General features: G+C 43.3%; 1 protein-coding gene across 1 annotated transcript in view; it reads right to left on the minus strand.

Moving 5' to 3' along the window:
* Positions 1-23,945, minus strand: part of hif1al (hypoxia inducible factor 1 subunit alpha, like) — a 32,121-nt gene continuing 8,176 nt past the window's right edge. Inside the window, exons 2-15 of the mRNA XM_060943991.1 lie at positions 18,187-18,377; positions 17,860-18,014; positions 15,728-15,812; positions 15,503-15,615; positions 12,345-12,538; positions 11,414-11,520; positions 11,181-11,328; positions 10,164-10,363; positions 9,682-9,812; positions 9,509-9,598; positions 9,289-9,425; positions 8,130-8,235; positions 7,908-8,028; positions 1-1,474 (exon numbers count right to left, since the gene is read on the minus strand). Coding sequence (XP_060799974.1) covers positions 1,395-1,474; positions 7,908-8,028; positions 8,130-8,235; positions 9,289-9,425; positions 9,509-9,598; positions 9,682-9,812; positions 10,164-10,363; positions 11,181-11,328; positions 11,414-11,520; positions 12,345-12,538; positions 15,503-15,615; positions 15,728-15,812; positions 17,860-18,014; positions 18,187-18,377 — 1,858 coding nt within the window. The 3' untranslated portion in view covers positions 1-1,394. The remainder of the gene's footprint in view (positions 1,475-7,907; positions 8,029-8,129; positions 8,236-9,288; positions 9,426-9,508; positions 9,599-9,681; positions 9,813-10,163; positions 10,364-11,180; positions 11,329-11,413; positions 11,521-12,344; positions 12,539-15,502; positions 15,616-15,727; positions 15,813-17,859; positions 18,015-18,186; positions 18,378-23,945) is intronic.

Genomic DNA, 23,945 nt, shown 5'->3' on the forward strand with positions numbered 1-23,945 from the left:
TTATATTTTAATGCCATTTAATTGGGTCCATCTCTGTTTGCGTCTTCTTACAGCAAAAGAATTGAATGTTTTACATGGCTACGTAATCATACACTGTTTTTCTGTTTTTTAAAAAAAAAAAGTTAATTCATGGTTAAACTTCAAAAAGTTAAAATTCAGGATTAAAAACAAACTGAAACAAGACATACTGGGATTTCAGACAGCAAAATAATAAAGGAAATGTACAAGTAAGGCATGCTTAATTGTATATCAACGTAGATTGGAAGGCTTTTCAACCTAGAACTTAAAAATATGAGAAAAATAGGAGGAAAATATTCCCCTACTCCCCCAAAACAAATTTTAAAAAATACTTAGAAAAATTAAAATTACTGAGAACAAATCCATGGAAATAGTTTTCATACGAGATCGAATACTGTATCGTAGACAAAGCTAGCCCGTATTCTGAAACTACATGATCAGAATTCAAAACATTCAGTGATTAAAATGCAAAAGAGAGATTAAAAAACACTTCCTGGCTACTGTCCCTCATCCACTAAACCTTCTACATGACAAGTTTCTATTTATATGGACACTACAAGAAGAGCAGACAAGCGTCAAAGATTATTCCAAAAGGACACGAAGATACAACAGAATCTGTATTTTTACTTACGTTACATATGCAAAGGTGTATAAAAGAGAGGACGTTTTGTGTGTATAATGTATGACACCGTATCGTATATTCCTTGATTTAAAATTGAAAGACAAATGAAGGCCTTTTCATTCACAACCACGGGATGCAGACGAGGTGAGACAATGCAATATTGTGGATTTTTGACTTTGCTCTCCACAGCAACATGAGAAACCAAACTGCTTTTTAGATGAACAAATTCTTTGACCATGTTCATTCATACACTGGAAAAAGTAATAGAAAAATGTGAATAAACTGGTTATCCATGTCCAGATCCAAGATTGCACAACATTTTGTGAACTTCCTCTCATCTGACAGAGTTCTGTTTTGTTTTGTATAAACGTTGGCATCTGGACGGTCGTTGGTTTCACAGCATCAGCCAGCTCTGCTCGAGTCTGAGGTGCATGGTGTTGAAGAGGTGAAGTGAAGAGAAGAAGTAGTGATGGCTGATGTTGACACCCATGAAATATTCTACTCAAAGGATGGTAATTCAAACCCTGCTAAAGTGAACGCAGTTCTCGCAACCCGCTCGGCTACTTCTCGGTCTTAAGCGGTTGGCACAAGGAACTGTTCTTTCATAAGTGGTTTTAATTCACAGGTGAGGGCTCACCAGAACTTCCTGATCTGTGTTGTGACTATTACACGTTTTATTATGAAGTCACAATAAAAAAAAGGGACAGTAAAGCACCTTGGTTGTAGCTTCATGATTTACATTACATTTCTCTCCTCAGGCGAGTGATGATGTAGTTCCGCTTAGACGAGCCATTAAATCAGGTGGTTGGGATGAGAAAGAATCCGTCATCACAGCTGTTGGAAAGAAGCAAGATTAACAAAGGTTAATAGACCCCCCCCCAAAAAAAAACACCAACATCCTGCTTGAAACAAAATACAACCTGTTACTCTGAAAACTTTTTATTTTTTATCTTTAAAAGGTCATAGGCAACGGTCGGAGGTGAAACGTAGAATATCAACTTTATTGTCTAGAAGAACGACCCAAAAAGCGAATTCAATCTTCCTGGTGTCTAATTTGCATCCTAAAACTGAATAAAACAGTTAAAATATACTGTTTTGCCCAATTTCCGAAGGTTTGTTTACACCTCACTTATGCGCACTTTCACCGCCAGGGGACCGTCATCGTGACGTCATTCAAGCCAAACAGACCGGGAGCAGCTCTGTGTTTACTTGCGAATCGAGCACACGTGTACGGACTTTGGTCGTGAGAGGTTGTGTAAAATGTCTGATAGTGATTTTGAAGTAGGAACTCTCCAAATTGAATATCGAGAGGTGAAACCATATATGTATGAACCTATGGCTGTTGCGAAGCAATCGGTGAATGTGGCTCACTGGTTTTACCGTGCGGCCTCGGACTCGGACAGCGACTCGGCCGACTCTGATCGCAGTGACCTCAACAAGACTCGCGCCCAAATGATTTATCCTGGTAGTTATGATAAATTCCTACTTTCGTCGTAATACTAAATAAGAGCCCTTTTGAAGAATAATTAAACCGCCCTCCCTAGTGGATATAGGGAACGGTTACTGGACAGTGCGCCGGTAGGCCACATTAACCTGCCATCCGCGGGATTATACTATTTATAGCCGACTCTAAGTGAGGAAATATCCCTTTGTCTCATTTCCACAATGATTGTACAGGATCCCTCAGGATTCTTGACTTGTCAATTGCAAGCAAAAGTAAAAATGTTTACCTCCAATCATCTCCTTTTTGCTTGAGCGTTACTGCTCCGTTTCTTCTTTGACTGCTTGATTTTGTTTCACGCGCACAATCCACTCTCTCCGCCTCTTCCGGAAAAAAACAACCCTCTGGCTTCATGCACACAATCCACTCTCTCTGCCCCGTCTCCTCTTTCGGAAAAAGCCAACCCACTCGCTCCGCCTCTTCTCCTTTTTCGGAAAAAGCCAACCCACTCGCTCCGCCTCTTCTCCTTTTTCGGAAAAAGCCAACCCACTCGCTCCGCCTCTTCTCCTTTTTCGGAAAAAGCCAACCCACTCGCTCCGCCTCTTCTCCTTTTTCGGAAAAAGCCAACCCACTCGCTCCGCCTCTTCTCCTTTTTCGGAAAAAGCCAACCCACTCGCTCCGCCTCTTCTCCTTTTTCGGAAAAAGCCAACCCACTCGCTCCGCCTCTTCTCCTTTTTTGGAAAAAGCCAACCCACTCACTCCGCCTCTTCTCCTTTTTCGGAAAAAGCCAACCCACTCGCTCCGCCTCTTCTCCTCTTCCAGAAAAAGCCAACCCACTCGCTCCGCCTCTTCTCCTTTTTCGGAAAAAGCCAACCCACTCGCTCCGCCTCTTCTCCTTTTTCGGAAAAAGCCAACCCACTCGCTCCGCCTCTTCTCCTTTTTCGGAAAAAGCCAACCCACTCGCTCCGCCTCTTCTCCTTTTTCGGAAAAAGCCAACCCACTCACTCCGCCTCTTCTCCTTTTTTGGAAAAAGCCAACCCACTCACTCCGCCTCTTCTTTTTCGGAAAAAGCCAACCCACTCGCTCCGCCTCTTCTCCTTTTTCCGAAAAAGCCAACCCACTCGCTCTGCCTCTTCTCCTCTTCCAGAAAAAGCCAATCCACTCTCTCTGCCTCTTCTCCTCTCTCGGAAAAAGGTAAAAACTTCTTCCTGAACCGGTCCCGTTGTTACAGTTCACTGCACAACAATAAGGCATGGGTTTTTTCTTTGGAAATTCCTGAACACACGTCTGCACTCAAGCCGAACGGCAATGCAAGTAAACGGCAGTGGACTCAACTCAAGCGGTTTGTTTGGCTTAAATGACATCATGTGCCAAGTGGTCACGAAAATAGCCGAACAGAAATTCACCACGATCCATGCCAACTTATTTTAATTATTACTTATTAACAATACATCTAGGGACCAGAAGAAAATTACAGAGGGTTTTTTTTAACATATAAAGTTTCAAATGTGCATAAAATTAAAACCGTTGCCTATGAGCTTTAATACACAAGATGAACTGCTGTGGTACACTGCAGTTAGACCCTTCATACACATCCAAATCAGGTGAACGGTGCAGGAATTACAACAATTTTGAATATGTGGTCCTCTCCTTTAAGAGATCAAAAGTAATTTGACAAATGAAGGCTTAGCTGTTCCATGACCAGGCGTGTTATTCCCTCATTACTTCACTCACAAGTAACCAGAGAAAAGGTCGATTTCAATGTGACCCCTCAATATGACCTCAACAGAGTGGTCGCTGCCAGTGAAGCAAGCAAACCTTAGGCCAAATAAATCAAAACAAATCCCTCAGAGGCAAAGCAAAAACATTAGCTGTGACCAAATCAAATATTTGGTGCATTTATTTAAAAAAAAAAAAAAAACACCACACACCCACACCCACTGGTGAACTTGGGAACACATGAACGAACACACACACACACACACACACACACACACACACACACACACACACACACACACACACACAGCCCCAGAAGACCACAGAAAAACAACCACAGTAAATGTCAAGAATATTTCCCAGGTGAAGAAAAATCTTTTCACAACTGTTGGTCAGATCAAGAACTTCCTCCAGGACGTAGGCGTATCTGTGTCAAAGTGAAAAATGAAGAAACCACTTCACAAGAGTAAATACAGAGGGTTTGCCACAAAATGGAAACCCTTAGAAAACTTCAAAAACAGGAAGACCAGTTTATGGTTTTGCATAAAATATCTATTAAAAAAACAAAAAACACCACCACAAGACTAAGGGCCTCTGCATGCTCTTGCGACAAGGCTTTCGCAGATAGCTTTTCGCAGACAGTTGTAATTTATCGTTGAGCGGGGAGTAATAGGCGTGCACGATGCTATTCACCACCACAACGCAAGGGGGCGCGAAGTCGCGAAATCGCTAGGAGTAGCTGGTGGGTGTGGTTAGTGGAGTGTTTATCCTCCGGTTACTTATAATGACTAGAACTGGAGTCGTATAGATGTACGTACTTCCTCACTTCCTCAATCAACCGCTCTTCGTGCTGCTCCATCTTCGCTCATGTTTTTAAAAATGGCGGTCGTGAAAACAAACCAAACCGGGAAAGTAGGGAAGCGGAAGTGCGTGTACAGCGGATGCAGAGTGGACCAATCAGAGCCCTCTTGTCTGCGACGCTGTCTGCGAGGCTTCTGCGGTGGTCACAATTTTTGGGAGGTGCGCGCACTGCGTTGTCAGCATAAATTGGCCTTTAGACGACCTATATGCCGCTTTTCCACTACCAACGCGGCTGAGTCGGGCTGAGCCGTGCCGTGCCGTGCTGAGTCGAGCTGAGCGGGGCTGTTGGAGTTGCATTTCGACTACAACCGCGCTGAACCGTGCTGGCTGGAAGTGGGTGGACACATTGGGTGGAGTTAGCGAAAGTGGGTGGACGTCACGTGATGTCGTTAAGCAGCGCAAACAGTGACATCAGTGACCTTTTAAGCGGTAGTCTCACGACCCGAATAGTAAACAATAAACATGGAGGACATGGAGTCGTTAGTGTTGCTGGTCTTGGTGCTGTGGCTTGTTGTCACCGACAACGCGGACAGATACTGGCAAGAGCGTATAGATGAGGCGAGGCGCATAAGGCTTCAGAAATTCTCGCAATTCGTAATTCTCCTTCTTCCGGGTTTGCGGTGTTTACAGATCCCAGCGTGCTCGCGGGGCGTGTGTGGGCATGTGAGGACACTCCTCCTCACCAATCAGTGCACAGGGGAGTGTCTGCTCACGCCCCCAACCTCAGTCGGCACGGTTTGGCTCGCTTCAGCCCCACTCCAAAACGGTGCGAGTTTTAGGGGCTAAGCAGGGCTGAAGCGAGCTGAGTCGTGCTGGTTTTTGGTAGTCGAAACGCGAGCCGTGTCGGGCTGAAGTGAGCTGAAGCGAGCTGAAGTGAGCTGAAAGAGGGTAGTGGAAAAGGGCCATTATTGTCATTCAGTCTGCAACAAATGTACACCGAACGAATTTTCGTTGCAATTTGGCTCAGCGCAGAAATAAATATGAAGTGTATTAAATTAAATTATGCATCAGCAAAAATATTATAAAAAGTGCAAGAGTATAAAGTGACCTGTGGGATTTGGAATGTTCAAGTATAAATAGAAGTTTAGAGTTTGGGTTTGGAGTTCAGCAGTCTGGTGACCTGGGGGAAAAAGCTGTTACAGAACCTGGTGGTCCTGCACCAAATGCTGTGGAACCTCTTTCCAGAGGCCAGGAGGGAGAACAGACCATAGTGAGGGTGTGAGGGGTCACTGATGATGTTTCTAGCTCGGGGTATGGAGCACTTAAGTGCGATGTCCTGAATGGAGGGAAGAGAAATCCCAATGATTTTCTCTGCTGTCCTTCCTCACCACTCTCCTCACAGTCTTCCAGTCAGAGGCACTGCAGCTTCCAGACCACACAGAGATGCAGCTGGTTCGAACGCTCTCTGTGGTGCTTCTGTAGACTGTAGTGAGGATGGGCGGGGGCAGGTGGGCTCTCCTCATCCTTTAAAGCTTGTAAAGTTATGAAACAACGTTCTATGGAAAGATGAAACAAGTTGAGGAGATCAACTTGTACTAGACTTTTGGGAAGAGCAGAGTATGGAGAAAGGAAGGAACTGCTCAGGAGCCAAAGAACACCACCTCCTCTCATGGCATGGGCTTGTATGGTCGTCAGTAGAAAAGTGGTTCCTTTGTATTTAGTGATGAAAACAGCAGTAGCGCAGGGTGATATTTTCTGCTCAGATTCAAGCTTCAAAATGTATTGGATGGAGCCTCACCACTGTGGATGGACAATGACCTAAAGTATACATCAAAAGCATGCCAAGACTAATATGGCAAAGGAGTGGAAATGTTCTGCCAAATCGATCACCTGATTTGACCTTAATCCAGTTGAGCATACATTTCATTTGCTGAATGCAAAACGCCCCCAAAAAAAGCAGGAACTGAAGACAGCTGGAGTAAAGGCCTGGCAGAGCATCGCCAGTGAAAAACCCAGCAGCTGGGGAGGGCTATACGGTAGCTTTCAGGTTGTTATTGACTACAAATGATTTGCAACCATGCTTAACACACACACACACACACACACACACGTATGCATAAACAGACAAACAAAAATAAATAAAAGCAGCAGGACAGGGTAATTCCTGTAATTCTTAACCGTTCACCCAAATTTGGATGCAAATAACTTAAAGCTAGACGGCCTTTCAATTTCATAAAAATCGGTGAAATTTGGTCATTGTGATGTATGTTTATTTCTGTAATACCTCACAAAATATCAGGCCATTCTGTGGCTGGGAAGTTATTTAATTTGAGGGGATTAAAGCAAATAATGTGCATGAAATCGCTCGCTTCATGCAGTCAAGCAGACAGAGGAAGTCCGTGTGCACACGCGCAGGTTTACCTTCTTCTTCTTTTGGGTTTTACAGCAGCTGGCATCCACAGTGTTGCATTACTGCCATCTAGAGGTTTACCTTTGAGCGTGCACTGACAGTTCCATCATTCTGTCGCTAAACGAACAGCTGATCACACCGAGGTGCTCGCTGAGTGCCGATATTTATTAGTTTAGTCCTGCGTTTCCTTTCCTTCGTATATAACGTAACGTCTTTTCTTCTCGCTTTCCGTTACTGTAGTCGGTCTTTCACGTTTCATTCGCACACTCGCGTCCTCCATTTTTCTCTCCTGTTTCAAATTTGTATCCCACAATGCCTTGCACTAACGGGGAAAGCCCACCACGTGATGCGTGACGCAGTATCTTGAATTGCGTCATGGTGAAGCAGGAAAAAATAGCGGAGAATTTAGGGCCATGTGTCCCTCATCTCATCTCATTATCTCTAGCCGCTTTATCCTGTTCTACAGGGTCGCAGGCAAGCTGGAGCCTATCCCAGCTGACTACGGGCGAAAGGCGGGGTACACCCTGGACAAGTCGCCAGGTCATCACAGGGCTACAAACAATAATAATAATAATAAAATTGGAAGTCTGTGATTCGAATTCAGTAGCTTTCAGTCCACTAAACAAAAAGAACTAAGTGCCGGGGAAAATTCTTTTTGTGACCTACACTTGAAAAATCTGAAAGGCTGTCTAGCTTTAAATAAACCTATGTTCATCTAAGTTAAAGCACTAGTCATTATTTAACATTCACAAAACATAATATATCTACAAAAATGGACTAACTGGAGTGCACAAAAAATTTTTTAAAGAGTACTGTAAATCAAAGATGTACAGTAATGTGTTTCAGGATGCAGTGAGAGAACTGGACTGCAACAAACACTGCCCTCTAGTGTGTACCTGCTGCATCACACAGTGCTGGTGTTCCTCCCAGCACAGGGTCTCTATCTGTCAGGAGCTGACTCAGTTTCCAACGCTTAGGCTCCAGCTCCTCTAAACCACTTGCAGCCTGCAGGTCCATCTGATCCAAAACAATGAGATTCAAACATTTACTTTATAGACGCCACACACACGCCTGCTTATACTGCTAAATATCCTTTACGCTAGCGGTTATCGTCTTACCAACGAGGTGTGCGAGAGCAGAAACTCCTCCTCTATGGGGCAGTTCTTTCGTCTCTTCTCCCAGTTGGATGTTTGAGATAGAACGTCTTCCTCTTCCTCTAGGCCTCTGTTTCGGATCAGAAAAGAGCTTAGTGTGTCAGTGCACACTTCCCTATAGTGCCACAGAATCCACGTTCTCTAATGAACTCGGCTGATCTGATGAATTTAACTTGGCGGATTTATGGAAGCAATTTTGTGCCAAAATGTTCATACAATACTTTTGAAATATCAAATGAAAACGACAAATCAAAATACAAAAAAAAAGAACAAAAAGTCCATTTTTTTTACACTGGCAAACAAATTATTCGTGTAATCGTGCAAAATATCAGTCTATTACTCTTCAGAAACCTTTTATTTTTGTTCCGCGTCTTTCTCAGTTTTGTTTGACGTAATTTATTTTGGTTGCGATTCCAGCTTTCTCGTTTGCGCTCCCTGACTTTCTGCTTGCAGTTTTGGCACAAACTTGACGTGTGGGTGGGCTGTCCAGGAACGCATTCCCATTGGCTAACTTGTGTTTGACTGACAGCTACGCTCAGCCATTCCCTACTCGGATTCTGGCGGACTGTTTGACGAGTGACCGATCCATTGACGGTAAACAAGGATCGAGTGGACTTCAGTGGCGACTATGATACTGAATTAAGTGTAAATTTAATGGATCGGTCACTCGTCAAACAGTCCGCCAGAATCCGAGTAGGAAATGGCTGAGCGTAGCTGTCAGTCAAACACAAGTTAGCCAATGGGAATGCGTTCCTGGACAGCCCACCCACACGTCAAGTATGTGCCAAAACTGCAAGCAAAAAGTCAGGGAGCGCAAACGAGAAAGCTGGAATCGCAACCAAAATAAATTACGTCAAGCAAAACTGAGAAAGACACGGAACAAAAATAAAAGGGTTCTGAAGAGTAATAGACTGATATCTTGCATGATTACACGAATAATTTGTTTGCCAGTCTAAAAAAAAATGGACTTTTTGTTCTTTTTTTGTATTTTGATTTGTCTTTTTCATTTGATATTTCAAAAGTATTGTATGAACATTTTGGCACAAAATTGCTTCCATACGGATTAGCCAAGTCATGTGAATTTTGGTGAATGCGGCCATACTTCATTATTCTAGAACACTACCTTTTCTTAGAAGCTGTGGTTGGTACTTCAGCAGTCTGTTTCTCTGCCTCGGGTAACTGGGACAGGAAGGTCAGCTGGAAGTCTTCATCCATGGAGATGTATGGTGCCAGCATATCCAGATCTGTGTCATCCATATCCTGAAGGACAGCAGTATCAAGATGAGCATTTCCACATGAAAATCAGATTCTGATCATTTCTGTGATGTTCCTGAACCATCTACCTCTATTGGCCTTTTCTGAGTCTCCTCTGGCTTGCTGGCAAAGAACTTCTCCACCTCACCAGTGTCCATGAGAACCTCATCGCCTGAGCTCTGAGGGCCACAGCAAAAATGACAGTTAAATCATATTCCACAACGTGCAGAGAGAACGTCACTATACAGAGTGGGTCGCTCACCAGGTCAGGGGAGCTGGGGCTGTCGAATATGGGTGAGAGGAGCTGACGGAGTTTGGGGGTACACAGCTCCTTTGGACATTTGGGCACTGTGTTGGGGCTGGGTGGTGGGCCGAAGAACAATTCACTATGTTCTACAGAATGATGGGGGGAAAAAAAATACTGTGGCAATGAGCGTGTGAAAGTTTTAGCTATTAAATCATGAACAGGTTTAAATTCACACTTGAATTCTGTGGTCACAGCCAGTAAAGTCGTCAAAAATACAGGAACAATTTTAAAGATAAAGGTGTCGGAATATTTTTGCAGGAAATTTAAAGAGCTTTTCAATAACTACTCCTGTCAGAGAATTCATGCCAGGGACTATAAGAGTCAAAGCATCCAGCTTGGCTGAGTATCAAACAAGGAACCATAAGACTGAAGTGCATCCATTCACTAAGTATCTTTTAATAGGATCCAATTACATGAGAAGTGTGGTTTTGCTTCACCTGTTGGTGGTATGGTGGGATCTCCTGGGGCTGGTGCCAGCTGCAGCAGATCCTCTGGCTCAAGCTCACCGCTACTGCTGCTGCTACTACTACTCATCTCATCCTCCGAGTCCTCCACCTCAATCACGGTCGGTTTGTCCTGCGCCACTTCGGTGCGCGTCTGCTCGATGGAGAACACAGTGTCTGCCTCCTCCACCGCGCTAGAAGATAAACAGGGACAGGACTTGGACATCACACACAGCGATTAAAGGAACAGTCCACCGTACTTCCATAATGAAATATGCTCTTATCTGAATTGAGACGAGCTGCTCCGTACCTCTCCGAGCTTTGTGCGACCTCCCAGTCAGTCAGACGCAGTCAGACGCACTGTCACTCCTGTTAGCAATGTAGCTAGGCTCAGCATGGCCAATGGTATTTTTTGGGGCTGTAGTTAGATGCGACCAAACTCTTCCGCGTTTTTCCTGTTTACATAGGTTTATATGACCAGTGATATGAAACAAGTTCAGTTACACAAATTGAAACGTAGTGATTTTCTATGCTATGGAAAGTGTGCACTATAATGACAGGCGTACTAACACCTTCTGCGCGCTTCGGCAGCGCACTGATATCTGAGCTCCGTATCAATGCGCTGCCGAAGCGCGCAGAAGGCGTTAGTACGCCTGTCATTATAGTGCGGCCTTTCCATAGCATAGAAAATCGCTACGTTTCAATTTGTGTAACTGAACTTGTTTCATATCACTGGTCATATAAACCTATGTAAACAGGAAAAACGCAGAAGAGTTTGGTCGCATCTAACTAAAGCCCCCAAAAAATACCATTGGCCATGCTGAGCCTAGCTACATTGCTAACAGGAGTGACAGCGCGTCTGACTGACTGGGAGGTCGCGCAAAGCTCGGAGAGGTACGGATCAGCTCGTCTCAATTCAGATAAGAGCATATTTCATTATGGAAGTACGGTGGACTGTTCCTTTAAGGGTCTTGCAATGCATAAAAAGTGCCATGGACATGATCTAAGCACCTGAGGACGAAGTTGAGGCACACCACAGATTCAGGCTGAGAGGTCTTCTTGTTGTAAAGCACTGTGGCCTGGGTCTCAGTCCAAACAAATCCTCCATTCTTAACCAGGAAGCGGTAACGGCTAGTGCACACCTGACCTTTGGAGAGCACTGCGACAGGGTAGTACTAGGGTTACTGTTCATCATTTGTGCTGTACAAATCTGTCAATCTATACATAATGAGAAAGTTACTCACAGACATGCAAGCTCCTCGTCAGATGATCAAAATCAAGCGCATGGAAAAAATCATAAGCAGATCGGCCAATCAGGTCATCGGGAAGGTATCCAACTAGCTCAGTCACCCTGTGAACACACATTTCCACGGTGAAATACTGATTTGGACATCCTGTCCTTGGTGTAATAAAATGGACGACAGATGTGTTCCGTCTCTGCTCAGTCTCGCCCTCTTGTGGTTAGAGTGGAAAAGGGCGAACGCACATGATACTGTATTTCTCCCAACTTTGAATAAACAATAGGTCATGCCTTTCAGAAGCTTTCTTGGCCTGAAATACAATTAAAATATATTTCAGATAGGAAGGAAGATATATTTCAGATAAGAAATTCAGACATTTGGCCATGCTGTAGCTGTGACCCTGTTTGGATCAATTCCACAATCGAATCAGTTCATCTGCTGGACAGATACCTAACGAAGTTACGTTTTGTCATGACTGGTACCGAGTTTCAAAAACATTGGGCACTGTATGATCATTCTATCAGGTTTTTTTTCCCCCAAACGCTGCCATTTCATAGCATTAAAAAATAGCAGCTGATTAAACTAATAAAACTACACTTTCATGCTAATAGTAGTTAATGCTTCCTCCCTGAGTGTGGAAGAGTTTACTATAGTGTGTGCAGTGAAAGATTAGTGCTAGAAACTTCAGCTGTTTGTTTTATAAAAGGAGATTATGTTCCGTTAGAAAAACAAGGCTTCTGCATGTTGGCTCAGCACAGTTATTATTAGTGCCAAGCATGTGTAGAGCGTGCGCGCGCGTGCGTGCACGCACACACCCCCACATACACACGCACAGAGCTGACTTGCCAGATGAATAGAATACGTGTAGGGATGTGTGTACTTTTCAGAACGGCTCGCGATCATAAACAAGGCACGAGTGGTGCTGTGTGCTCACCGGCCATCACACTGGTTGAAGTGCAGGTCCATATTGTGGCGCGTGACGAAGGTACTTCTGTCCAGAGGGAACTCCATACAGCCCGGGTGAGGGATGGGCTCACACAGCAGGGTCATGTAGCACCCTGCAGGGGATAAACCTTCCCCTTCCCCTTCCCCATTTAGTGTCTTCATAAAGCCTGTGCAGTGGACCACCTGCATGCAGGAACAGAAAAAGAACATCTTGAACTAGATAACTCCAGCCAGTTTTCTGTACTGCCTTCTGCGCTGTACTAGTTTCAAATCAATTGCTGCACCAGTTCTTGGATTTCGATTGCGGCTTGCATGCACACTAAACCTCCTTCCTGATTAATTTCACGGTGAATTCCTTTTTCATAAAAAGTGAATGCGAGTACATGTAAATGTCCATTTAAATTAAATCAGTGCACTGCGTGTGTTGAAATGAGTTTCTCCCTTAAAGGACATGGGACATGAAACATAAATGCACGCTATATCAGTTTCTTTCCATTAAAAATATGAATTAATTGCATCAACAAATACAAAATCATCTATTAAATTCAGCAAAATCGTTATATTCGTGATGATTATATGGCATTTCTGCTCGAGCTCCGATATGCATATTTTACAACCGGAAGAGCCGCTGTCACGTGATCATACATCACAAAAACTTTCGGGTACAGCACAAGCGGGTCGATGAATGGAGAAGTGGATGACAAGAAAATTGTTTTTATAGTCTTTAACGTACATTGAACATCATGGTGTATTGTGCTGCTTATGGTTGCAATAATTCCAATGGGAAATGCCCTGGAGTAAGTTTTTTTGCATTCCCCAAGGACCCGAAGCTGAGGAAAGTGTGGGCTCACTACTGCCGTAGAAAAAACTTTGCACCTACTGTTTCCCACAAACTGTGTTCGGACCATTTCACTGAGGATTCTTTCAACATTAATACTCAGGTACTGAGCGATATTAATTGCCAAGCCAAATTTAAGAGGCCGTATAGCCGGGTTCATGGAGGCAGTGATAGCGCCATAATATACAGGGCCTAACATTCCTACAACTGTAGAGACAGTCAAGAAATCCTGTAACATTAATGGACATTTAAATAAATGTTATGTTGGTAAGTTTGTTTAACTTTTCTTAATTTTCATCTCTTTCGCCAAATGGCGTAGTGTTGTTGGCTGTGTGATGGCGTTTCGCCATTTTGAATGTTTTCATCTCGGACTCTGGAAGCATTGTATCTCAATCAATCTCGAAAAATATTAGCAAAAAAAACTAGCTTGCAACGGACTTTAGCTAGATCTATGATGAACTTTCAATGTATGATACAAAAATAATACTTCTTTCAACAGATCATTAGCCTTTGAGCAGAATTGTTTTTAAACTTACCAGGAAGTGTTATCGAGCCGACCGCTTTCAGTTTCATGGGGATTGAATGAACGCTCACTCTCAGAATCATCTGACCCGTCAGAGTAGAGACAAGATCCATGTTCATGTGAATTTCCAGCTATCGGTTCGAATTGATAGGGTCTAACTTCACATCTCTGTGAAACATCGGGAATATCACTGTCGATGGTGTCCATTTCGGTAACCTGTTTACATTAGATTCCCAAGCGCCGGCTCCTTGGAAAGTTTTTGTGACGTCACGGGTCACGTGACCACCTAGCTAATTAACGAATCATTGTTTTACGCTGATGTATAAACAGGGATGAGAATGAGAAATTGTATTTTCAGCTGAAAAATTTAATCGGGGGTCTGGAGGCCATCGGCCCCCAGCCAGGTCCAGGGCGGAGCGTGGTCGGGGGTCCAGGGGGCCGAAGGCCCCCGGAAGCTAATGAGTTTTATACATTTTAGACCACTAGAAATGGTCTCAGATTGCTCAGTTGAATAATATTTTCAGTCCAAAGAAGCTTGAGTTTTGGACACTAATAAACAAAAATAGTCTCAATAATGCTAAAAAGAATTTTTAACTTCATGCTAGAATGAAAGGAATGATGAATATAAATTAAACACATAAAAACAGAATATTTGACATAATCCTGTAAATGTTTCAGTTACTTTATTAAAGAATGCAGTTACCTCTTTTGCAGTGAACTTGTCTCAACAGAAACAATTTCCCTGTTGAACAGTTCTCTCAGCTCCCAAAGTCACAATCACATATAACTAGCAACACTACTCTAAGTTTTCAACATATTTACAAAGTACTTGTTCTTTTTCTAGGAATGCTTCATTGCAGAGATGTTTTTTTCCTTTTAGCAGCTAATCTGATGAGCCTTTCAGCAGCCTTTCTCTTTTCTGACTTCTTGTGAGCCAATCCATCAATCTATCTACTTATCTATCACCTGAATAAGCGATTCGTTTTCTTTTGTGATAATTTTCACCATTTTGAAGCTCTTATTCGCTGTTACATCCTCAATCTCCGGCCTCGTGGAGCGCCATGTTGAATGAGTAAGAAAGCGAAATGCGAAGAACCAATCAGAACGAAGCTTACATGTGACATTTTGGCCTTTCCTATCTATGCTCGTTTACCATTGGTCAAATCGCGATATTTCTCTCTCAACGGCCAATCAAATACAGTGTACGTTCTGAACTGCCGATGTAAACAGAGCCTTGTTCCCGATGGTTGACCGGGTCAACACATACCTAACCCCCCCTAAATATTTTCTCCTCGGATTTAGACGATTCACAAAAATGACCCCTGGGTTGATAAAATCCGCGGAAAATTCCCATCCCTGTATAAAAAAGTTGAATAATGTGATGATTTTCACATTTTTGACGCCCTGCAATGATTTAGATGGCATTTCTTATGTCCTTTATACATAATTATACCCAGAAAAAAATCCATGTCCCATGCCCTTTAATGAGCTGGATGCTGAGGTATGCTGAGAGCAGAGAAAATCAGAAACCGTACAGTGCACGAGGACTAGAGATTAGAACCCTGAATTAACTAAACACAACAATTTATCTATCCATCACTTAAAAGCTACAAGCAATGTCAGGTACAGCATTACTGTTTAGATTGCGTCTGTGGGAAATTAACATGCTATCTATTCTCCTTTAAACTCAGATAACAGTGTTGCAACTGAGATAAAGATCATGTGCTCTGGAACAGACGTTATCTCACACCATTCAGATATTATAGCAGTAGCAGGGTGGGGCTACCTTCCAGGTGGCGGATTTGATGTTCACCGTTTTGCCGTGGTTTGTAAGCGTGCTTTTCAGCCTCAGGAAGAAGTTGCACTCTCTACAATTCTCAGACTTCTTCTTCAAGAGTCCTAGATTTAAAAAAAAAAAAAAAGGACACTACAATTAGCCTATTTATGTTATCGTTACTGGATTGAGGTATGCAACAATCTCCTTCAGCTTAGAACTCAGAGGTTATTTTACCTGGTTTGGTGGTAAGAAGGTCTCTCAGCTCCTCTTGATCACATGGATGGACATAATCGTACACACACTGGCCAAGCAGCTCCAGCTAGACAACATTACAAAAGTAATCATCGGAAACACAAGATGTTTCAGTATTTTTTTTCTCCTCCCCAATACATCATCAACAGAGGTGGACAGTAACAAAGTACATTTACTTGAGTACTGTACTTAAGTACAGTTTGAGTATCTGTATTTTACTTGAGTGTTTTTTTTTTTAAACTTATGACTTTAACTTCGGGTGGCACGGTGGTGTAGTGGTTAGCGCTGTCGCCTCACAGCAAGAAGGTCCGGGTTCGAGCCCCGGGGCCGGCGAGGGCCTTTCTGTGTGGAGTTTGCATGTTCTCCCCGTGTCCGCGTGGGTTTCCTCCGGGTGCTCCGGTTTCCCCCACAGTCCAAAGACATGCAGGTTAGGTTAACTGGTGACTCTAAATTGAGCGTAGGTGTGAATGTGAGTGTGAATGATTGTCTGTGTCTATGTGTCAGCCCTGCGATGACCTGGCGACTTGTCCAGGGTGTACCCCGCCTTTCGCCCGTAGCCAGCTGGGATAGGCTCCAGCTTGCCTGTGACCCTGTAGAACAGGATAAAGCGGCTAGAGATAATGAGATGAGATGAGACTTTAACTTCACTACATTTGAAAGGCAAATATTGTACTTTTTACTCCACTACATTTCTATCAAGGTCCTCGTTACTATGAAGCAGCTTTGAAAGTGAATGTTTTTTCTTTTCTTTTCTAAAACGTGATTGTTTTTTTCGCAGGTGACACTGAGACAGACTATCAGTAATCACTAGGGTCACATAACATCCATAGACTGGATAAAATCAAGTTCAATGATTTCTCAGCAGCGTTATTTAACACGATCAGTTGATGGCAGAATGGAAGGACGCGGTTCTTCTGGGGAACGCACGCACCCATGGTCATACCTAGAACCCATGTTTCAGTTTTCTGAAAGGATTAAAGATTCGTTTGCCAAAAACTCGCTATCCAACCTGCGGAAGCATATTAAGGTATATAAATGTTTTATTCCAAGAGAAAGCTTGCAGTGAAGTTGTCTGTGCTTTTAGAGCTAGCGATAACATTGCAATAGCTATGCAGTCTGGTTAGTCAAATGACTTTCTATGGATTTGCCCGCCAAGTTGCCGTAGCCTTGTCCACGGCTAACGTTAACACATAGCTAGTTAGCATGTAAAAACGGAGTTATGCTAACATGACTAACGTTGCCTTATCTGAAGTCCTTTCAGAAATATGTTTTAGCATAATCTTGCCAAATAAACAGAATGTAGAAATCTTTTTTTTCTAGTAGCGTTAGCTATCCAATATGATTTCGAGTTTGAAAAGAGTTTGCTAGCATGTCTGGTGGAGCTTCACTGACTAGCTAGCTTAACGTTAAACCAGCATGATGGCACAGCACGTGTTCATTTTGTGAATTCATATTTCTGTCTCTGGTAACAGCATTAGGTTTTGTAAGCGTTGTGACAATAATACAACGATGCGTTGACAGAAAATGTACTTTTAATACTTAAGCATTTTTAAAAGCAAGTACTTTAACTTAAGTAAAAATTTGACTGGACAACTTTCACTCGTATCGGAGTAACATTTGACCAGTGGGATCTGTACTTTGACTTAAGTAATGACGTTGGGTACTTTGTCCACCTCTGAATATCAATGTATAACCACCATGCAAATCCTTCACACTGCCACAGACACAATAAGTCTATTCTGAGTTAATATTAACTCAGACAGAACTCGGTCAATGTAAACAACACTATAAGGTTTCATATCATATCGACCCCCTTCTTAAAGGAACACACCAGCATTTTCAACAGAGAGAGAGAGAGAGAGAGACATACACTGAAACATACTCTGAAAATTGTTTCAATACATTCAAAAAATCCAGGCAAGTATTCCAATCCCGTCTAAAGTGTAGTCATTTTACTCCATTCCAAAAAAAACCCCAGACACAGAAGCCTTATACTGCCTGTGTGCCTCCTCAGTGTATCTATATGTAGAAGTATAAACAGATCCAAGTGCAATGGCTGTACTATATACTGCATCACATATAGAATTCATTCCCCATTTAAGGGCTGCACCGACCTGTGTGATGCCAACGAACTTGCTGACATTGTCAGAGAGGAACACCATGTCCCCGTCTTCACTCAACACCAGGATAAAGCCAGCGAGTGCCTGCTGGTAGAAGGGATCAGTGGGATCTTCCTCTTTCTCCACTGCTGCCGGCGCTTTGGTCGATGCTGCAGAAAGTCACCGACAGCAAATTAATAACAAGACCAAAAAAATGCAATTTAGAACAAAAATTTCAAGGGATTGAGCACTTTTCCTGTACAGCGCTGAACATGATTTCTTGCCCCAGTCTGAATGTGACCAAGATGTTATTTTGTAGGAGTGATCATCAAATCAACTCACAGGAGTGAAGAAGGTGGTGCATACGCAGGTAGCTGAGGGTCACCCTCATGATCCCAGCTTTGTCTAGATGGGAAGTGATGCGGCGTGACAGGGGCAGCGAGCGGGCAAGTTCATAGAACACCTCCGTCTCCTGACTCCGCCTACAGCGAGCCGCATCACGCAGACGCACCTTCCTCTGCTCCGAGCTCGGCCTGGGGAGAGATTAACGTTAAAAAAAAAAAATGTATAAATAAAATTAAAATAAACCTTCTAAAACTCAACACAGTGAAAAGGTGTGTCGAAGCACAAAAAAAAAAAACAACAACTCTGACTTAAATGCAATTTTAGCTTCTGGGTTTATGAACAAATTTAGTGCATCGCAGGTCAGGTTCGTGATATTTAATTTTTTTTTAAATTAACAAAAGGATAAGTTTAATGCATAATTCACATACGTCCGTTCGACAAACACTTTCATCTCCAGCTCAAAAACACACAACCAATCAGGATTAATCCACAATTTTATTTTCGCACATTAGTTCCCGCACAAACTTGCCCCAGTAACTTACCGTGCTGTTGGCAGGTTCGATTTTGCCAGTAACATTATGACCAGATCAACTTTTATTGAGGAAAAAACAACCCCATTTATCTCTAACTCTTTCTACCTCCTTCCCCCACATCAAAGCCCGGTGTCTGTTCAGCATCTGAGCCCATCCTCCAGACCCCCTTCTGTTAATCCTAACCCTACCACCCCAGCATGAGACGCCAGCTGAATCCTAAATATGCCCTAAAGTAAAGCAGAGCTGTACACGGGACTGTTTTTAAATCCCATGTCCCACCAAACCCAAAGGCATTCTGACCAATATGGTCTCTCCCACAATTTTTTTTCCTGTTTGGAAACGCTTGTAGCATTTTTGAGCAAACTTAAAGTGCTGATGACACGTTTTTGACATCTTTGGCGATGTTTTATAACATAAAAAGTAATTCCCGATGATCCATATATTAATTCACGAAGGCGCCTATTTTACAATTTATGATAAAAAACGCGGCTATTTGGGCAAATTTGACAGGGCTGCAGCACCCAGGAGACGGAGGAGGAGGAGGAGCTGTATGACGTCAGCGAAAGAACCTTCCTCCTAACTTACCAGTTTGTTGTTGATGCGACAGGTGTTCAGTTTATCATTATTAGTATTATTATTATACATTATATATATATAAAGTTATTATGCCTTCGCGTTGTGTTGCCGGCTTTTGCTCCAAAACCTACAAGGATGGGGTAAGTTTATTCAAGTTTCCCAGAGATCCCGAGCTGCATGCGAAGTGGGTGAAGCAAGTCAGGCGCACTCGTGACAAGTGGGAGCCCTCACCAACATCCGTCCTGTGCTCTGAACACTTCGATTTGGATTGTTTTGACACCCTTCCCAGCTTAAAAGAATCTCTTGGGTGTTCAGTTCAGCACAAACGTGTGTTACTACCATCAGCAGTGCCTACACAGTGTTGCCAGATTGGGAGGTTTCCCGCCCCGTTGAGCGGTTTCAAGTGCATTTTGGTGGGTTTTGAACATATTTTGGGCTGGAAAACGTCAGCAGTATCTGTTGCCAGATACTGCTGAAGTTTTCCAGCCCAAAATATGTTCAAAACCCACCAAAATGCACTTGAAACCGCCAAACTGGGCGGGATTCCTCCCAATCTGGCAACACTGCCAGTATTCCGGAGGGGGTCTACTAGTAGCTATGCCGGATCCAAAGACAGTCCTCCTGTCAGAACATGTGTTGTGAAACGACATAAGATAAAGGTACGTAGAGCTATAGATTCTACATGATAATCATAAATGTAATCATAAAGTCGGCGTGATATCAGTCATGTATTTGCTTGTGAAAGCTTGCGGCTTTCATGTAACTGCCGCCTAGCAACGAGAGGCAAAGGGTAAAGAGGGTAGGCTATCATAGATTCTATTCAGAAGAGATCAACACAATTCTAGACTCCCAGAAGAGGAAGAGCTAGCACTAGAGAGTTCACCGGCGTTTTCATGCGCCATTTCCATTGAGTAGAACCAGAGTAGAACAGCCAGTGAACCGCAGCGTGTTCTCCTGCTGACGTCACAACATGGCCACGAGCCACGGACCCAGTTTTCTTGCGCTGTGCAATTAAAAGTTGGATATTTGCGTAACAACAGCTTCTTTTCACGTAATTATAACAGAAATCTAACATGTTTGCCATGTTGTATAGTTTATTTAAGAAATTGCATAGAGTCATGTTCGTGTCATCAGCCCTTTAAGTGTTTATATTTTCAAAAATTTATACACTAAAACCATCAGGAGCCTGAAAAAAAAAAAAAAAAAAAAGTTTTGCTCAGTGCCACGTGTGCACCCGCTACATTCCCATATAAATAAACATGACCGTTGTTTTTCCCAATGACCTTCATAGCTGACCTCCTGCTCGGCCCCCCCCCCCCGTGAAAGTGAAATCCACCCTGCGACTTTTTTTGCAGGGTCTTGCAGAATCTCAGCCCTGACGCACAGCTCTACCCCAAGCCTCCACGCATTCATCACACTTAAAAGAGGAGCATTAGTCTTCAAGAAATTTTTGCACTGTGACAAAAAGCTAGTTTAAAAAGACACGTCTCGTTTTCACGAGAGAAAGCCCGGAGAATTTAACACCTGGTCATGTAACTCGGCATCCTGCAGGTTTGAAACATCGTTGTAAATTCCATGGAAATAAAATTCTGTATCTGAATCTCTTTACAAAAAAAAAAAAAAAAGTTTGAGCACATTCAAAGACAATTTGTTCTCTTATCAACTATAAGAACAAATAAAAAAATAAAACAAGGCGTTACGGCATGCTTGAACTACTTTTATGATGACTTTTGAACAGCTGTTTGTGTTGGAATCTTAGCCAATATTGTGGGAGGTTTCTCCCAAAAGACCTGAGATAAACAGAAACATAGTGTGATAAAATTGCGTCACATAACTGAAAAGAACAAAAGCAACAGCTATCTGCTGACCATCTTTTGAAATAAAGCGTCTCAAGCATCGCCTGGGAAAATAAGAACATTCCTGTAGGCTGTGTTTCAGGAACCTTCGACAACAAACCAAAAACTTGGATTCAGAAAATCCTGGATTCATAAATCACAAACTCTGTACGAGCCTGTTGGTGTTTGCTTTCTAGAAACCATGTTCTTGGATTATTCGATATCTATTTTAGGACATTTCGAAATCATCTGTTCTATACAACACCAACTTCTCCTTAAGCTGGGCATACACTGTGCGATTTTTTCAATGGCGGTATTCAGCTGCTGCTCACACTGTACGAGTGAATCGCAGGGGTAAACAGCACGCAGCTTACGATTCCTGTTCTCACACTATACGATCCGATGCTCGGATGCGATGCTCAGGATTTCAAACAGGCTTGATTTTCATCCGATCGATCGGGAGGAGGTCGTGAGGTGTTAATCGCTTGTCGTTACCCCATGTATGCTACACGATCCGAGACGCACGATTGAGGTGGTGTTTACATTAGACCGTATCAGCGGATCATCAGATTAACATTTTTAAAACGATTCGCGTGCACACAGCAATGCCAATACACGGATACGCTAATCACATGACTAATTAAGGCCAATTTATGCTGATAACCCAGTCCTCGCAGACGGCACCGCAGACAGCATCTGCGTAGCCCCCCCACCTTCGCAGACGCTCTGCATGCACCTCCCAAAAATTGTGACCACTGCAGAAGCCTCGCAGACAAGAGGGCTCTGATTGGTCCACTCTACATCCGCTGTACACGCACTTCCGCTTCCCTACTTTCCCGGTTTGTTTTGTTTTCACGACCGCCATTTTTAAAAACACAAGCGAAGATGGAGCAGCACGAAGAGCGGTTGATCGAGGAAGTGAGGAAGTACGTACATCTATACGACTCCAGTTCTAGTCATTATAACTAACCGGAGGATAAACACTCCACTAACCACACCCACCAAGCGACTTCGCGCCCCCTTGCGTTGTTGCGGTGAATAACATCGCGCACACCTATTACTCCCCGCTCAACGATAAATTACAACTGTCTGCGAAAAGCTGTCTGCGAAAGCCTTGTCGCAAGAGCATGCAGAGGCCCTTAGACGGCACGTCATATGATCCCAGTGCATATCGGGCATGCGCAAGTCACTCACCACTTGCAAGTGGAAGGATGGCAAGCGAACACCTTCTCCAGCAGATAAACACACCTGGCTGTGATGTTCATGTTCTCACTGAGTTTAAGCGCCTGAAGGAGGTAAATAAGTTGAAATGTGTAAATAAACCTCAGTGCGGCTCAGCGCTTCCTCCTGCGCTCCAAATCACTCCGCCCTGAACAGCGAGTGCCCTCTGGAGGGTGCGCACTCCGGCCCTGCGCAGCTCACAGAGAGCGCGAGTGAAGCGCACGAGCAGTGATTCGGGACTGAGCCGCCGTGTGTGTGATCCCAACGCCAGCGAATCAGGAAGGTGGATGTCACAGTGATGTTGTCCAATGACGACGTCAGCTAGAGCTCAGCACTGCGTTTCCTCGTTCCTCAATGTTTACACAGCACCGGATCAGATACGTACTGGGTTGAATACGTGGGCCCTGGCGAATTCAAGTTGTTCTGCCTGTGGAGTCGTTTCCCGTCGTTTTAATGTGCACGGACAGTGCATCCGCGACGAAAACGAGACGGATACGGTCTAATGTAAACGCCACCTGAGCCAAAACTCGGCCCGATCTCCAAAATAGTCGCACGAGTGAAAATCGTGTCAAAATCGGGCCAAAAATCGCACAGTGTATGCCCAGCTTTAACGGGATCATTTTTAAAAGAGACTAAAAACAGAATCAGATTTTTTTTTCAAACAGGATGTGCAGAAACAGCATGGCTGGACTTTCCAGTTTAAAAGCAAGCAGTGAAAATCTAAACCCAAGATGGAAGTTCAATACTCCTTAAAGAACATATAATCCAAAGCAAACACACTGCTGCCTGCCACAATACACACACTGTTATCCTACCAGGGGTAAAAACAACCAGGTTAAAACCATATTCTGAACAAACATCATACAAAGGGCACAAGGCAGTACGACGTCATGAAGACAGACATAGCTGCAGGCAGGAACATGACTGACTTCAACAGTTCGGCACGGCCAACTTTCTAAACTCTTGTGGAGTTTGTGACATTCAAATATTTTTGCTCTGATAGAACAAAAACTTGTAGAACGTGTAGCTTGACCTGTACAGAACCTGACGAGTTCTCAGGCCTCGTTTCATGTGTAGAAGACATGCAGTGCTTCTCTGAATGCAGGATGTAAGCCAATATGAAATTAGAGCTCCATTATACTCCATTTTGAGGCTCAATTACAGGCTGAGATTGTAATAATAGGTTTCATACATTCGTAACGTACTGAAACAGTTTTTTTTTTAAATGCTGGCTCACTTTCAAGTATGGAACGTCCTTACTCAGGAACATCTCAAAGCAATAAACAGTGATGTCATATATAATAACAATGGTGCAAAAGCAGAAAGACCCCTGGTGCAAATCCTACACAGGATCCTGTAGGATCCTATAGGATCTTATTTAGGAATGGGATCCTGAATAAGATCCTACATAGGAACAGGATCCTATTTAAGATCCTGAATAGGATCCTATGTAGAAATAGGATCCTGCACAGGATTACATTCCTATTTAAGATCCTAAGTAGAAATAGGATCCTATATAAGATCCTGTGCAGGATCCTAAATAGGATCCTAGAAGGAGCCAAAATCTTGGAAGTGATAGGATCTTGAACAG

Source organism: Neoarius graeffei, chromosome 17, assembly GCF_027579695.1.
Source record: "Neoarius graeffei isolate fNeoGra1 chromosome 17, fNeoGra1.pri, whole genome shotgun sequence".
NCBI lineage: Eukaryota > Metazoa > Chordata > Actinopteri > Siluriformes > Ariidae > Neoarius > Neoarius graeffei.